This window comes from Perissodus microlepis, chromosome 20 (assembly GCF_051167445.1).
Source record: "Perissodus microlepis isolate ML-2025 ecotype Zambia chromosome 20, ASM5116744v1, whole genome shotgun sequence".
Lineage (NCBI taxonomy): Eukaryota > Metazoa > Chordata > Actinopteri > Cichliformes > Cichlidae > Perissodus > Perissodus microlepis.
The window spans coordinates 32079565-32094820 of NC_140480.1; the positions used below are offsets into that span (position 1 = coordinate 32079565).

A 15256-nucleotide genomic window follows, 5' to 3' on the forward strand; every position below is an offset into this window, starting at 1 on the left:
GCGGGGACAGGATTTAGGGCAGGACCCCCGTAGTTTAGGTCCTGATGGTGGTGAAGATTAAGATGAAGGCTTGGATGGAGTGAGTAACTCGGGTGAGGTGAAGATGGGAAGGAGAGTCTGAAAGGGAGAATGTATCTCAGTGCTCTTCATCAAAGCATGCAGAGTGGCGGCTGACTGGGTCAAAGAAGGCGGCAAGAAGATGACTGGACTGGTGTAATGATGCCAGTACTTAGTTTGACAGCATGGGAAAATGGTAGTGACTAGCAGCTAAACATCCAGGAAAGCAAGCAGATGAGTTAATATTACAGATTGTTCTTATTGAACTTATGCATGAACTTCATATCTTATTTGAAAAGCTTGAAAATGAAAGAGATGAAGAAGGTTTCATGTTGTAAAAAGCCTGTTGTCCTGACTATTCTTTCCTTCTCTTTGGAGCAGAGGGAGACCAAGGGCAAAACACAAACTACAGGAGAGAGAGAAGGCAAAAGTTTGTGACTTTTCCAACACCAACATCTCTGCTGCTGCTCATTCAATGGTCTGAAATCAAAATGGTTGATGCTATAAAGTGGGTCATGGGGCTGTGACAACCCTAGCAGCTAAAGAAAGGTGATTTATTACAATTCATAAAAAGATCCAAACATATTGTCTCACCTCTTCCGTCAAAAACATGATAAAAATAATCCAGAAGGAAAAATGTTTTATGCTACAGATCCAGAGGGCCTCGTTATCGCTCGCTAGCGCCCCCCAGGAAACAGAAAATCCAGACTTCTCATGATGATGTCGTGAGAAATGATGTCATCATGACATCAGAACTGAAGTTTGAGAAGACACAGCACAGCTGAGAACTGTTAAAATTATAACTTTATTTTTACATGATACAAATTGTGTTTGGCCTCCTGCCTTTTCACAATAAAAGCACATTTCCATTGCAGACTGAATCATCATCACCATCATCCTCAGACAGGTATTTACAGGCACATTTACACACTGTTAGCAAACTGTACACAGTCAGTAGAAACAACTGATCCTGGAGTTCTTTTATACAAACCCTTAAAGTTTCTTTTATTTATTTTTTATTCCCTTATAGTAGAAAAAAAAAACAATTTTGTAACAAACAGAGCTCAACCAATTAGAGCTGAGGATCAAACTGTACAGAGATCAGGTGACATGCGCATCATCACTGACAAGGCAGGTTTTAAGCCCTGCCCCTCACCTTTAAAACAAAAGAAAGAAAATTATACTGAAGAAGCACCATAAATCTGCATCTGCATCATCATCATCAACACACGCATGCAGAAATCTATTGTGACCGAAGAACTACAACTACGGGTCAAACACAGGCTCAAAAAGCACACAAGCAAAACACAGAGTCAGAAATAGAAGAAGAAGAAGAAAAGTCCAGCAGGAAGAACTGGGTCAGCAAAATCTGGTTCAGGTCTCTGGTTTGGTTCAGTTCAGTAGCAGGGACCATCATCAGAGTCCACCTGCTAGGTTCAGTCCAGCCAGAGGCCATAAACACCGGGGACACGCACCCAGTGTCGTCAACGCCATCCACAAAGAACAAGACGACACACTAACAGCTGAAACATCATGGCTGCCTTGAAGACACAGCTGTGACGTCGAGCAGAATCCAAATATCCCGAGAGATGTCGACTCTTTAAACCGGGATCTGGAATTTACACGACCCTTTAATGTGCAGTGAGTCCGGATCCTCGAGGGCTCCGACCGTTTTTGTGCTATAAACATTACAATACTGATGAGAACGAGAAAGCATCCATAGATTTAAAATGTGGTACTGGATGTGCACAGCCCAAGACCTGAAAGCTCTGTGGTTGGTGATTAAAACCACGCAGGGCATCAGCAGCATCCATCTACCCAGTAAAAGTGATACTGGTGAGATACATGCACAGATAAAACCCACCCCATCCACAGCCTGTTCACCCTGCTGCCATCTGCCAAGCAATGCAGGAGGATCCAGTGGTGCACCACCAGATTTCTTTCTTTTCTTCCTTTTTTTTTTTATTTTCTTCAGGCTGCGATGCTGCTGAATTCATCGCCCATCCTTTTTTCATTAGTAGCATGCAGCAGCTACGTCTACAATTTCCTTTTACCACCGTGTGTTGGGTAATGGTAATAAAAATGAGCCTTCGATCTCTTAAACTTCACTCATTAGATTCGGGCAGATCTGATATCAGAGCTGTAAACTAACACCTGTCACGTGTAGCTTAGCAGATCTAAAGTAGATGAAAACGGCTACCATAACAATGGATGTGGCAGCAGCCGGTAACAACCGTGGCACGACACCTGGACCAGTGTTTCAAGTTACTCGTAGCTTCGTTCTTGAAGTACACTGCGTCCACCTAATGATAAAAAACATTTTTAACAGTTGCAACTCAGCGGAAATGCTGGGGGACATACACGCCAAGCAGAGAAAAACAGGAAGCTACAATCGCCACAATCTGTGACCTGAAACAGCAGCCGAGCACAGTGTGGTACGTGCTGTTTGTGCTCAGGGTTTGTGGCTTTACTCTGTTGTGTTTGGTGGGGATGGGGGTGGGTTCTTCTGGCATATTGTCAGGGTTTGTGTAAGTTGCTGTTGTTTTTCCTTCCCTGGTTCAATACAAGTTAAGCATTTAAACTGATTTATTTTCCCAATTAGCAGGGGGATACATGATCAATAAGGCTGCTGTCAGAACAGACAGCGCCACCTAGCTGCAAGAGTGAAGGCACAGCTGGGATTAAATAAGTATAAATAGGACTTACAGTATGTACACACAATAAGTTAGTAACTAGCTAGCACACAGCCACTCTTTATCTCTTTATGTCGCTTACACAAACACACAGACACAGACACACACAAGCACACATACACACACACTCTTTAACTCCTCCCACAGATTTTAGATTGTTTTTTCAGCAGGTTCGACTTCAATGTTTCAGTTCAACATTCAGTGTGACTCCAGTCTCCGTCTCCACCACTGCCTCCTTTCACCTGCACAATACTGTCTAAATTAAGGACATCAGTCATTCGTAGGCTGGACTTTTGTTCAATTCCTTCAGTCCTACGAAGCTCCAGCTGCACTCTGAGAAGCCTTCAATCACCTAAAATGCTCCAGCAAGCGTACTAGCAGGAACAGGGACTGAAACATGACAGAAAAGAGCTTCAAGGGTTCCTTTCAAGAAGAAAAGAGTTAAACAGTTTCTTGCACACAATAGCCATAGTGACCTGCTTCTTAGCTTCATTATGGAGTTACAGGAAAACGGTTATGAACCCTTCTGAATAGACAATTCAAAAGGGTTTATTTATAACATTAAAATAATCTATGAACTTTAACAATTAGAAATAAAATGACATTAGAGCACATATCCTTCAATGCACGTCAGCAATAGGCAGGGAGAGCAAGATAAAGACCCAGCACAGGGCAGAGCAGGCATCAGTGAAGACATATCACTTTGATGAAGTCAGATGCACCATGAAAGGTGAAGCTGGGCTGCAAAGCAGCTTGCACATCAAAGCAACTGCGGGCAGGCTGAAGCAGTTAAAAACATGCTGAGCTACCAGCTGATGTGGGTGAGGACTGTGGCTGAAGTTTGCAATTGTGGTGTGTATGAGCATGCATGACACCCACCTGATTCATAACTACTTCTGTAAGTGGTAAAAGTACTTTTTCCTTTCAGCATATCAGAGTGGAGAGATGCTGCTGAACACATCTGGTGAAATCAAAAGGATTGTCTAGAGTGAGAGTTTCCTAAAATAGAAAGAGAAGTAGAGCCAGCTCCCACTTTGGCTTTGGGAAGCAGACACCCTGTTTACTTTGAAGACTAAGCTTCAAACTCTCACTCTTCTTAAAGCTAAAATTCAGACTGGATCATTAGTCTGGGACAGTCTAGGGGAGGACTGTCACACTGGATCCTGTTACCACTGCAGTCCCTTCCTTGGAGTCCACAGTTTAAAAAAGATGTGGATTGAATTTGTTTTTTATCTCTGACAAAGATCCTCACTTGGTCACATTCAGCACTCGCTGGTTTAGTTTCAAACTAAATCTAAAGCTGCACTCATACAAAACAGATTGATGAAGCAGTCTGGACCCACACCTGTAACTGAGGAAGGCTGGAAGGACTGGGATCAGCAGGTCACTGTTAATGAGAAACTGGAGTCACGCTGAAACGTGGTTTAAATGCTCCCTGATTTTGGTTCTTTTATTGCGCTTGTTAAAACTCTGCCCAGATCGGCAACATCAGAGCTGCTGGTTTCAGTAGAAAAGGCGAAACTTACAAACAGCACGTCTGCGACCAGGAGCTCAATAATCAATACATGAGAATCTGAGTATTTCACTTGTGCTTTTTGACTCACAGACAGTAGAACAGCAGGGAACTCTGGGAAACATAGTGCAAGGCAGCAGGTGATGGTGATATTCCCTGATCTAATTGGTAAGATTGTCGTTCTCCACCATAGGCTGGTGTCAGTTGGCGTAATGCGGCTTCAGGTTTGGTTTAGGTTAGTTTAACTTTAGTTTCAGTGCTGCTGCTCTGTGAGGAAATCTAAAGACCTGGGATCTCCTGAGTCGGACTATAAAAGCTCATATATCCTGACACACACACACACACACACACACAGATGCACACAGCAGGAAGACACAGTGCCACAGCAGTCCAGTCATTTCCACTGCTTCAGTCTTTGTAAAGATGTTTCTTATGATTCTTCATCCCCATCCTCCATCATCCTCCTCTCCTCATTTAAGATAAAAACACATCAGAGGTCCGTGACCTTGTTCTCCACCAAGGCGGCGACCTGCTGCAACCGATAGGCCAGCTGCATCTTCTGCCCTGAACTGTCCTCCTCCAGAGACATGATGATCTGAGCAGAAGACACAGTACAGAGAGTTGGACAAGTGCAGAAGTGTAAGATTAGTCTAGTGAGCTGCTAATAACCAAATACATGTTTGTTTGCTTTGGAGTTTGTTTCTTTTTTTGTAATCTGTCATTTTAACCACTGGATTGCAAAAATGCAATGTAATCTGAATACTTCGTGATTTCTTCAGAAGAAAAGAGTGCACCTGTTACCAAGTATTTTATTTACATACTACACTTTATGCACTGCAAATGTATATAAAACATTTGTAGTGCAATTAAAGTGCTAAGTGAGAACTTACAGGTGTTCACAGTAAATAAACTTTATACGAACTATTCAGACACAAACTGTTTTTTAATCAGAGGACTTGTGGAGGACTCACATATTGTAGTATAAGATAAGTTTTCCCTCAGAACTACTTTTATATTTTATTTTTCCTATAAATAAAAACAAATAAAATGGCTATTTTTCACAGATTATCATAAAAAACAGATAATGATCTGGCAGCGTGACTTACTTTGAAATACACTGACTTCAATATTTAGATTTATTTAGAAACAGATGTTGAGATAAAATCAGATTTACTGTTCTTTTTATTTTATTTTATTTAAAAAAAAAGTTATCAGGTAAACCTGACAATGAACCTGTAATCTACTTACAATTGCTTAAAAAAAAAGTCAGGGCTGAAAATAGATTTAGTGAGAGGTGAAAATGCCTGTCAGACATAAGATTTGACACCCATATTTCTGTATTACACTTTCTTCTAGCTGTTTCTAAGTTCATAGTATGATGGCGCAATGTTAATGTAATGTTATAGTTTAAAGTGTACATACTGTATTAATTTATTGCAATTTGCACTACTCTCTTGCACAATCCCAGTCTTACTTCTTTACTGTTTTTTATTACTTTTATATAAATACCATGTAGCACTCTCTCACAGTATAAGGCCCTCATTAATAGGTGGCACCTTTATTTTAACTATGTTGTTTATTTATTGTAGACTCCATTATTTTTATTTTTATCCTGCTGCTGTAACACAATATTGATGCCACAAGGAAAATTAAAGTATTAAAGTATCCATCCATTGATCCGTCCATCTACAATCATCCCAATAGCATCCAATCCATTACCAGCCCATAGCCTGTGTGTTTGTACATGTTTAGACATCTATGTGAGGACAGAAAATTTGCATGCTACTAAAATTGTGGAGACCAACAGTCACTTATGGGGACAAAATACCCATTCCTACGAGTTTGAAGGCATGTTTGAGACTCAAAATGTGGTTTTAGTGTCAGGTTTACAATTAGGTTATGGTTAGGTTTAGGCTGTTGGTTAGGGTTAGGAATTAATTTTTGATGGTTAGGGTTAGGGGCTAGGGAAAGCATTATGCCAATGAGATCTCCTCACTAAGATATAAAAACGAGTGTGTGTGTGTGTGTGTGTGTGTGTACTACCTGATCATAATATTTGTTGATGTACTTGTAGAGCTCATGAAGAGCCACAAGATTGTTCATTTCTGATGCAAAACTCTGGAGGCAGAGAGGCAAAGACAGTTTTAACATCAGTTTTTCTTACAGTTGAATTTCAGTATTTCATTTCAGTATTTCAGGCTTTGTTCAGTCTGTGTTTACTGACCCCAGAAAGTTCAGTCAGAGTGGAATTCATCTCTTGATAACAGCCTGATGCAGCACTGTGGATGTCACTGTAATACCTGAGCGCATACACAGAAAGTTATCAGCACTGCGGCTCTCGGGCTCAAAGAATCATCAGCTAAATTAGATTTTATCTTCCCCACAGCATAAAAACAGTCTCTCTATAGTGCATTATGAGTTAAACAATGGGGACAAGAAGCTGTCTCACCTTTCCACCAGCTGTTTGTATCTGGGGATCTCTCTGGCGTACAGCAGCTTGTTTACAGGCGAGTCCTGATTGGAGAAAAAGTAACCATGAAGCCTAGAAAACAAAATCAAAAAACCAAAACCAATACATAGCCCGGCTCGACATGAGACAGAATTTTTACCCGTCCCACTTTGTGCTCAGAGGTGGTGCAAGAGTCTATGAAGGTCTGAGCGATGACAGACAGAACGGCGTCGATGCTGTCGGTCACCTGAACGTCCAGAACGAACTGAGGGTTCTTTAGGATGTTGACCCAGAACCTGAGAGGGAGACTGGAGGGAGAAAGACATGGGTCAGAGAGAGGGAAAGGGGTGAGAGGGTTGTGGGAGTTGAAAATCTCGATCAGATAACCAGATGTGTGCCTCACCTGTTGGTCTTCCAGATGTGGACAGTTTCTGGGTCGTCAATTCCATGTTTCTCAGCCATGTCATCCAAAAAGTCGAAGAAAAACCTCACGGCGATCGGAGGGGGACGCTTTGTACTGAGTATCGCCACAAACACGTCATCCACAAACTTTTGCAATGTCCCCTAGTGAGAGACAGAAAAGTAAAGCTGAAGGACAGATAGCCAGGCGGTCAGTTCTCTGGCGTATATTTGTTTGTATTTATCACATGGCAAGGACAGCTACCTGATAGAATGGAGACCAAATAAACGAGTCTGCACAAAAATAACCTTAAATTTAACAGGTATACCTATAAAGGTTTTAGTGTTTATCCCACACACACCTCAGACCAAGAGTTTGTCTGTGGAGGTGTGTGGTGGAGAGTTAACTCTTTACCGCCCCCTAGTGGTAGAAGATGATATGGCAACAACACGCACACACTAATATCAGAACACACACACACATCTATTTTGCACATATCTCCACCATGTGAAATTAATTTGCCGTTTAACCTCCAGAATCAATGGTGCCCACAATGTCTGACGTCCCCACAATGCCTAAAGGTAAGGATATGTGTGTTACCTTCATGGACAGCAGTCTGGTCAGGTAAATCTCTGGGATGGCCTTGGCTCTCTCCCGCTCCCTCATACTGCTCTTTCTGTGTTTTGGGATTTCAGGATCTTCACTGCTCTTCACCAGGTGCCATAGACGGAGACCCTCCTCCTCCTCACCCTCCAGCATTGGCGTTTCTGCAGCCACCATAAAGAGACGGTCAGCCACCATGTTTTGGTGTAATACTTTTACACAGAGTTTTATTTTTCCTCTTTTTTGTGCTACATTAATTTTAATCTCTGGGAGTATTAGATTTTAGGGTTTTACATTATATTTTTAATATTGAGATATTCTGTTAAGATGTGTTTCTTACTCTCTCCAGTTTGGAAGACCTGGTTGACTCCCACTCCACCTGAACTTTGAGAACGAGGGATGAGAGCGACCGTGGCACCGTCGGGAACCTGAAGAACCAAAGAGCAGAGAACGATGTGAACAAGGAGATGGACAACTGGAAGGAGGAGCAGAGAAGGTGGTGGTGGTGGAACACGATTGGCCAGTTGTTTTCACCTTATAGTGCTGCAGTGTGTTGAGTCGTTTCCAACGACCTTGAACCACTGCTGTGACATCATCATCCGACAAGGTCAGATGACCTGCTTGGCCTGAACGCCACTCTATTGACAAAGAAACAGGTACATATGAGCTGCCAGTCTGGATCTACGGATATGATGACACTATGCATTCTCAGATCCACTAACCGAATATTTAAAACACCCACTAATGCTTCGGCCAATTTAATCTCCTACTTTCAGACATCTCAAACAACAGATAGGTGAGACAGGTGTTTACCGAGGTCAAGACTGTCAGCTGATGGTCTCTGAGAGAATGGAGCTCCTCTGTAGACCTGATCCAGAATCTTATCTTTCACCTGAACACAAGCAGACAGCAAAGTGACAAAGGTATTTAGAAATCCCAGTGGAATTAAGAATATAGACGACTACTTCTATGAATGTGAAATTAAATGCTGCAGTGAAATTTTGTATTGTAGTGCAACAGAAAGAACATGCCACCAGAGGGCACTTTTTATCGATGGATCGATGTAGCTGAGCTCAGTGAGCTGTGAAAAATAGCGAGACTGGGAGGGGCTTACATTGCAGAAGGTCAGAAAGTTGAGACAAAAGATGGCAATGCTAGACACTGCAAATGCCACTGGACCCTTCGGCAACCAGAAACTGTCACAGCCTGGAGGTTCAGCTGGTCGCTGATCAGCTGTCTCTCCCTCTTTCTCTCTAGTCCTCTCTCTCTCTCTCTCTCTCTCTCTCCCTCTCTCTCGCCAGGGCTGAACTCATTATGGGTTCACGCCCTTGGCCCACGCCCTCGGAGGAAGAAACACCTGTGCCTCATCAGTGTGGATGGTATTTAAGACAGGAAGCAACGGCTGTTCTTCGCTGGATCGTTGTGAGAATCGTGTCAGTGAAAGTCGAGCGTCCCAGCAAGTATTTTCCCGTGCAGTGTGTGTTTAGAATCTAACAAGCGTTTCTTTGTGTGCAGATTCCCTGGACTGTTTCCCTGGTGTGCGAGTGGATTCGTGTTTGGATTGTGTGGAGAGAGACGAGCGTGTTCCCCTGGATTTTCCCCGGAGCCCTGCCCCCCTCACCTTTTGTACATAGCACTGCCCCGCACCCTTGTAAATAGCACTGCCCCGCATTTGTGTATATACACTCATTGGACATTGTTCTTTAATAAATTCTCTTGTGTGCATCATCCCCGGAGTCCAGCGCGTGAGTCCACCTTGTACTTCGTGACAGAAACAAGAAGGTGGGCATTTTCCCAAAGAGTAATTGCCTAAATGAAAACTCTAAAAGTAAGAAAACTAGTCAAAGGTGGCTAACTTTAGCAGTTACTAACTGCAGGGGCTTTTCATTGCAAATGAACACACACAGTATTATTAGTATTATTAATATAACCAATACAGTTTAGATAAAATAACACTTTTTTTAAATCATCATTTAACACCTGTTCCGCCTTCCAGCTTGCAGGTTTACAACATCAGGACTTCGGTTTTGACAGAGTACAGCTGCCCTCAGTTGCAGCTAGGGGCTGGGCTGTAGCCACTTGTATTGATAGCTGCTTGCATGACCTAACAGTTGTACCTTGATGAAACAGTAATTATTAAATCATCTATTATTTCTTATGCAGCAGCATATGGTCGCAGCAGATGGCCGCCCCTCCGTGAGCCTGGTTCTGGCATAGGGTTCTTCCTTTTAAAAGGGAGTTTTTCCTTCCCACTGTCACCCAAAGCGCTTGCTCATAGGGGGTCATATGATTGTTGGGTTTTTCTCTGTATGTATTATTGTAGGGTCTACCTTACAACATAAAGCACCTTAAGGCAACTGTTGTTGTGATTTGGTGCTGTATAAATAAAACTGAATTGAATTGAAATTATGCCAGCTAGCGAGGATAGCAAGGTTTATTCAGCTAATCAAATATATATTTGTAGCCACAATAACTTCTATCACCATCACATATCACTTACTATCATATGCAGTATAACCAAAAGGTGTGAAGGCATTAAAAATAGACACCGCCCTACCATACAAACAAGCATGTACCTGTGTGATCGTGTCGGTGTCGAGCACTTTAACAGGACATGGCTGAACTTCGACTCCGTTTTTCACCAGCACTGTCAGAGTCTGAGAGAAAGAGATGACTTGTCATAAATGAATCAGTGATTCAGCTGCAGATCAGTGTGATGTCTGTTACTCTGGTTACCACTGAGCAATATTCAATGTCCTCCCGCAGCAGGTGACTGTCATTGAGCGTTCGTTTGGCTTTTCCCGTCACAGCATCCACCGGCCCTTTGTCCACCTGATACTTTATGGCTCTGTAGAGCATGTAGAGAGGCTCTCCCGCCACCTCCTGATAGACAAAAAGAGCAGTGACCGGGTGGCCAACATTATGCATGGTTGTTTTATACACAACACTGAGACAATCTCACGTTTTTTGATTGGTTCTAATTCACAACACTCAAAAAGAAATGTATCAATCTCTGGATACACTCTGCTGAAATGTGAATTAACAATTATGGCAAAAGAAAAATGGACTACACCTCAATGATTCTACTGGGATGTGGTCAGGGACCTGGTGAGATGGGACAGGCAGTGGGAGAGAGCCAGAGAGACAGTTACCTTCAGGAAGGAATAGAGGCAGATGGACATCCAGTTGGTCAACATCTTCTCAACGACCGTCTCTGTTCTGAAAGACAAGCCAAGACATCAGCAGGACAGACAGCTCCTCCCAGCTGAAGGTATAAATCTGAGCCATAAATTTCTGATTTCATACATATGTTCTGTTTTTTTATGTCGCAGTGAATGCTGAAATTAAAATTATGGCTATCTTTCCACTTATTTAGGGATTTGGTCATGTTCGCCCAAAATAACTACCTAGAACCGTTCCTAAGGTGGGGACCAGTGGCGAGGCCTGCTTCTACAAAGACTTTGACTGGTTGTAATAAAAATGTTGGGCTCTTTTTAGGGAACTACATCTAAAATTTAAACCTGAAAAGACTTCCTGTTGAGTTCTAATGTGACTGAAGTTGCTTTTGCTTTGCGTACCGGCGCAGCATGAGTTTGGGGTTCTTGGCAACATACTGCTGCACCAGGTCCTGCAGCAGGCTCTTCATGACTTCAGTGAAGTATTCCAGTTTGTCGTGCAGAGCCATGGTGAGCAGGCTGGCCACGTAGCCACGATCTCGCTGGGAGAAACCCTGCTGGGCCTCCAAAGTGTGGATGAACTGAGACACACACACACACACACACACACACACACACACACACACACACACACACACAGAGGCATATAGAAAAAATGTCACCTGTGAGTCTTAGACATCATATGACCATTCTCCTGCCTCCTCCCACTATCTCCACTCACCCTGGTGAGGAAGAGTCTGTTATTGAGCAGGTTGTTGAGCTGCTGCAGGCCCTGCTCCACAGTCTGCCTCCTCGACTCAGGCAGATCAAGCTGACGACTCAGTGGCGCCGTCTGCTGGCCAGGGAAGAAAACTCTCTCTGCATATATCCTGTAGTCCAAGAGGGGGACTCCTGGTCCTCCCACATCACTGCTCAGATCCATCATCTCTGTCATCAGGTCTGAAGGACAAGAGGTATACGAGGAGCAAATGGCAGCTTGAGATTTCAAAAACGTAAAGAGTTTAAATTTAAATGTATCCAATCAAACACAGAGGGCTCAGTAAATCTTTAGTTTTAACATTTTGGGGTAGATCTGCCATCAGGAAATCCAGATGAATAAGAAGTCCAACAGTTTGCAGTTTATTTAAAATGTGTTTTCATACCAGTGAACTCTTTGCGGCACTGATCTCCCACGTTGATCTCCAGAGTTTCTAACTGCAGTAAAACCTTTTTATAATCTCGGAGAGCCTGTTTACTTTTCCTCCTGCACAAAGCAAAAATCAACAAAACAAAAACACATTAACTGAAGATTAATGACGAGATGAAGAATGTTCTCATAAAAACATTGAGTCGACTTTTAAAATGTCACTGCAGACAAAAATGAAGTGATTGTCCTTTTTGTTTTTTAAGCACAAAAATACAAATAAAGCGGTTTGAGAGGAAACAAAATCCAAAACAAGATGTCACAACAGCAGAGAAAAGTCGCCTAAAAACACACCTGGTTTCAGACACAGGTGGATACTTACCTGTACATGAGGATGATGACCAACACTGACAGGATGATGACAGCTGCTCCTGCCCCCAAACCGATCTGAGCAGCCAATGGGACAGCAGGCAGCAGAGAGTTGCTGTCGTACTGAACCAATCCCAGGTCCACTTGCAGGTTTCCCATGAAAACCTAACAGAAGACATGCAGACAGAGAGTGAAAAAGGCTGAGTGTGAGAATGAGTAAACCACTGGCCCTTGCATACCAACCGAGCTGGAAAATCCCTAAAAAGCATCTCTGCCTTGGATATGAATCCCTGTAAAAGCCAACAGCTCAAAAACCAAAGATCACCTTGAGGCTAGGAAGTTCATGGCTGTCATCCACACTAAGTGGTTGGACCTCTGGAGGGTCACAGTACAGGTGAGTACTGTCCAAAGTTTTCACGTCACACTCCTGATCTCCAAGCCAAGCCTTCACTTCCTCTTTGGACATGGCTCTGGTCAGGTCCTGGCCCTGACGGACGAAAAGAGACAGAAACGGAGGTTAAATCGGAATTTATTCCGTCTGCATGGCTCAGGATTCACGTACGACAGTTGCTGTACCTCCACAGCGATCACTCCTCCAGGTTTGAAACGGAACGGCACATCTAGATTTTCTCGGTTGATTGGAAATAAAACTGGGTTTGGATAGTAAGTGAAGCTTTTACCCTGGAAGACAGACAAGCAGAGAGACAAAAAGGTTTTCCATCAAGCATTAGAAGTGGAAAATTGTTCAGTAAGGCTTCATTCACACTGGATTTCTGTCTGTCAGGCAGTGCGGCAGGTTTCAAAGCACGTATGCCTCATTTTTCAGCCTTAAAATCTGCTTTTTTTAAATCTCCTTTTATTTAAAACCCTTTCAGTCCCTTCCTTTTCTTTTAAGTAAATTGGTATTCAAATCCCTCTAGAGCCTCATCCTTTATTTTCAATCATCTGCATCCTTTTTTTATGCTTTTATATTTGACTATGTGAAAATTAGTGGAAGTGGAAATTTTTGTGCGGCTCTGCTAGACATTAGGGAAGCAACGTGACAACATATGCCCCATTTGTTCATGTTAATGCGTCAGACTGTGTTTAAAGTGAAGTAAAAAATTAGGCTTTGATAAAGAAATGCATGTGTGCCGCTTCACTCCTAATTCCAATAAATCCATACAGCAGCCCAATATCACCCCTTAAAAAGTATTTGAACTGACAAAATTCAGATTTTGGAGATTTAATCTGCTCCTATGAAAGCAGCAGAACTGACTCTGAGCAGCTCCTGTTTGCGGTGCATCGTGGATGTACGATCAAACGTCACAGGACCAGACGCTGAAGAAAACTGCATGAATGAATGAAGTCATCAAGGATGTATTCTCACTATAATCCACCCTGGTGTTTGACCCTTTTAATCATGGGAGGTACCTTGATGCTCTCATAGTGGACTCTGACGTTATCAAGCTGAAACCAGACGCCCTTAACTTTGACCTCTGGGTTCACTCTGGGGGTCGGGCAAGTCATCTGAGAGGACGACAGGATGGAGCAGCGCTCTGATACCTGAGAGGCAGACGGGGAGGTAAAACAGGCGTGAGACAGGCTAAAAATTTTAAAAGCTCGTCTCCGATTGGTCCGTTTGTCTTACCGTTGTCATGGTGCTGTTAAAGACGAGCTGCTGCTTGGAGGTGAGAAGAGCCAGTCGTTTCTTCCGTTTCACCCTTTGTACCTCTAGAGGCTCCACCCACACAGATATGATTGGCTGCTGCACCACGTCCAGGTTCCTGCCCTCCACTCGTATGACACGCCCACCCCTAAAATAGTCAACAGCTAATTAGCAGATGTGCGTGTGTGTGAGGATCGAGTGCAGGTGTAAGGCGACTGGCGCTTACGCGTAGAAGCTCTCGGCAGGTATGGCGCTGGTGATGACGGGGTCTTCGAGGTAATGGAAGGTAACGTTTGGAATAGTCCGCTCGGCTTTACCAAACAGAACCCGAACTGGGACGAGACCCGTCCGATTGCTGGAACCAGTCTGACACACCAGCTGCGTGTCATTCACCTCTTCAACTCTGAGAACAGGCGAGGAGACGGAAAGTCAGGCACGTAGTAGTATTAGTGCTGCAGTACCAGAAGCCGTAGCGTTGTACTTACATGTAGCAGGGCTGGGTGCCCAGGAAGGCGCTCAGGTCAGACGTCTGCCCGGTGAGCAGCTGTCGTCCTTTGATGGTCAGCCTTGTTCCTCCGGAGACGGGACCTTTATTAGGAATGAGATCCTGCAGCAGGGGATCCTGAACCACAACATGTTAGACATCAGATATACCTTTATACTGGTGACCAGATACCACGTAACACTGGGCTACTCAGTCTTACCTGATAGGTGAACATCTTTGTTGACCTCCCACGAGTTGTTCCCACAGTAACCAAGATGGGCCCTTCTTTCTGCTTCCCACTAGGCTGCAGCTCACACACAACCCTGATGCACACACACAAACACACACAGAAAAATTCTGATAACATAGCCCTGCTATAAGACACACTCGACTCGCTGCAGTCTTTCTACACCTACACGACAGGTGTCACAACTCAGAAACTGATTGGTTCCACACTGGAATAGAAATGGAAAAAGTCAACTCAGGAACCAAAGTAACCATCCTCAGAACTCACTCTTTTTACTCTTTAAAACATTTTCTTTCTGATTAAGATAATAGTTAGGGCTGGATCAGGTGACCCAGAAGTACCTGTGCGACAACCAGATAATAAACAAGGCTGGTTAAACCCTGTGAATCTCATTTATCAAATGCACTGGAGCATCCTTCATGGAAGTAAAGGAGATGATGATAACCCACAATTCAACGAGTGCACCATAAGACTATTAATGAAAGCATAGATAA

General features: G+C 43.4%; 1 protein-coding gene across 2 annotated transcripts in view; it reads right to left on the reverse strand.

The window, feature by feature from the left end:
- Positions 1 to 843: 843 nt before the first annotated feature.
- Positions 844 to 15256, reverse strand: part of plxnb3 (plexin B3) — a 95452-nt gene continuing 81039 nt past the window's right edge. For both annotated transcript variants that reach the window (XM_084918216.1, XM_084918215.1), the window contains 24 exons: positions 14736 to 14838; positions 14517 to 14653; positions 14258 to 14434; positions 14014 to 14179; positions 13797 to 13928; positions 12960 to 13064; positions 12709 to 12870; positions 12397 to 12548; positions 12034 to 12134; positions 11613 to 11830; positions 11294 to 11472; positions 10868 to 10934; positions 10452 to 10598; positions 10292 to 10372; positions 8529 to 8607; positions 8250 to 8353; positions 8056 to 8143; positions 7713 to 7879; positions 7116 to 7276; positions 6873 to 7020; positions 6713 to 6777; positions 6488 to 6563; positions 6307 to 6381; positions 844 to 4858 (listed from right to left, as the gene is read on the reverse strand). In XM_084918216.1, coding sequence (XP_084774342.1) covers positions 4754 to 4858; positions 6307 to 6381; positions 6488 to 6563; positions 6713 to 6777; positions 6873 to 7020; positions 7116 to 7276; positions 7713 to 7879; positions 8056 to 8143; positions 8250 to 8353; positions 8529 to 8607; positions 10292 to 10372; positions 10452 to 10598; positions 10868 to 10934; positions 11294 to 11472; positions 11613 to 11830; positions 12034 to 12134; positions 12397 to 12548; positions 12709 to 12870; positions 12960 to 13064; positions 13797 to 13928; positions 14014 to 14179; positions 14258 to 14434; positions 14517 to 14653; positions 14736 to 14838 — 2995 coding nt within the window. In that variant the 3' untranslated portion in view covers positions 844 to 4753. The remainder of the gene's footprint in view (positions 4859 to 6306; positions 6382 to 6487; positions 6564 to 6712; positions 6778 to 6872; positions 7021 to 7115; positions 7277 to 7712; positions 7880 to 8055; positions 8144 to 8249; positions 8354 to 8528; positions 8608 to 10291; positions 10373 to 10451; positions 10599 to 10867; positions 10935 to 11293; positions 11473 to 11612; positions 11831 to 12033; positions 12135 to 12396; positions 12549 to 12708; positions 12871 to 12959; positions 13065 to 13796; positions 13929 to 14013; positions 14180 to 14257; positions 14435 to 14516; positions 14654 to 14735; positions 14839 to 15256) is intronic.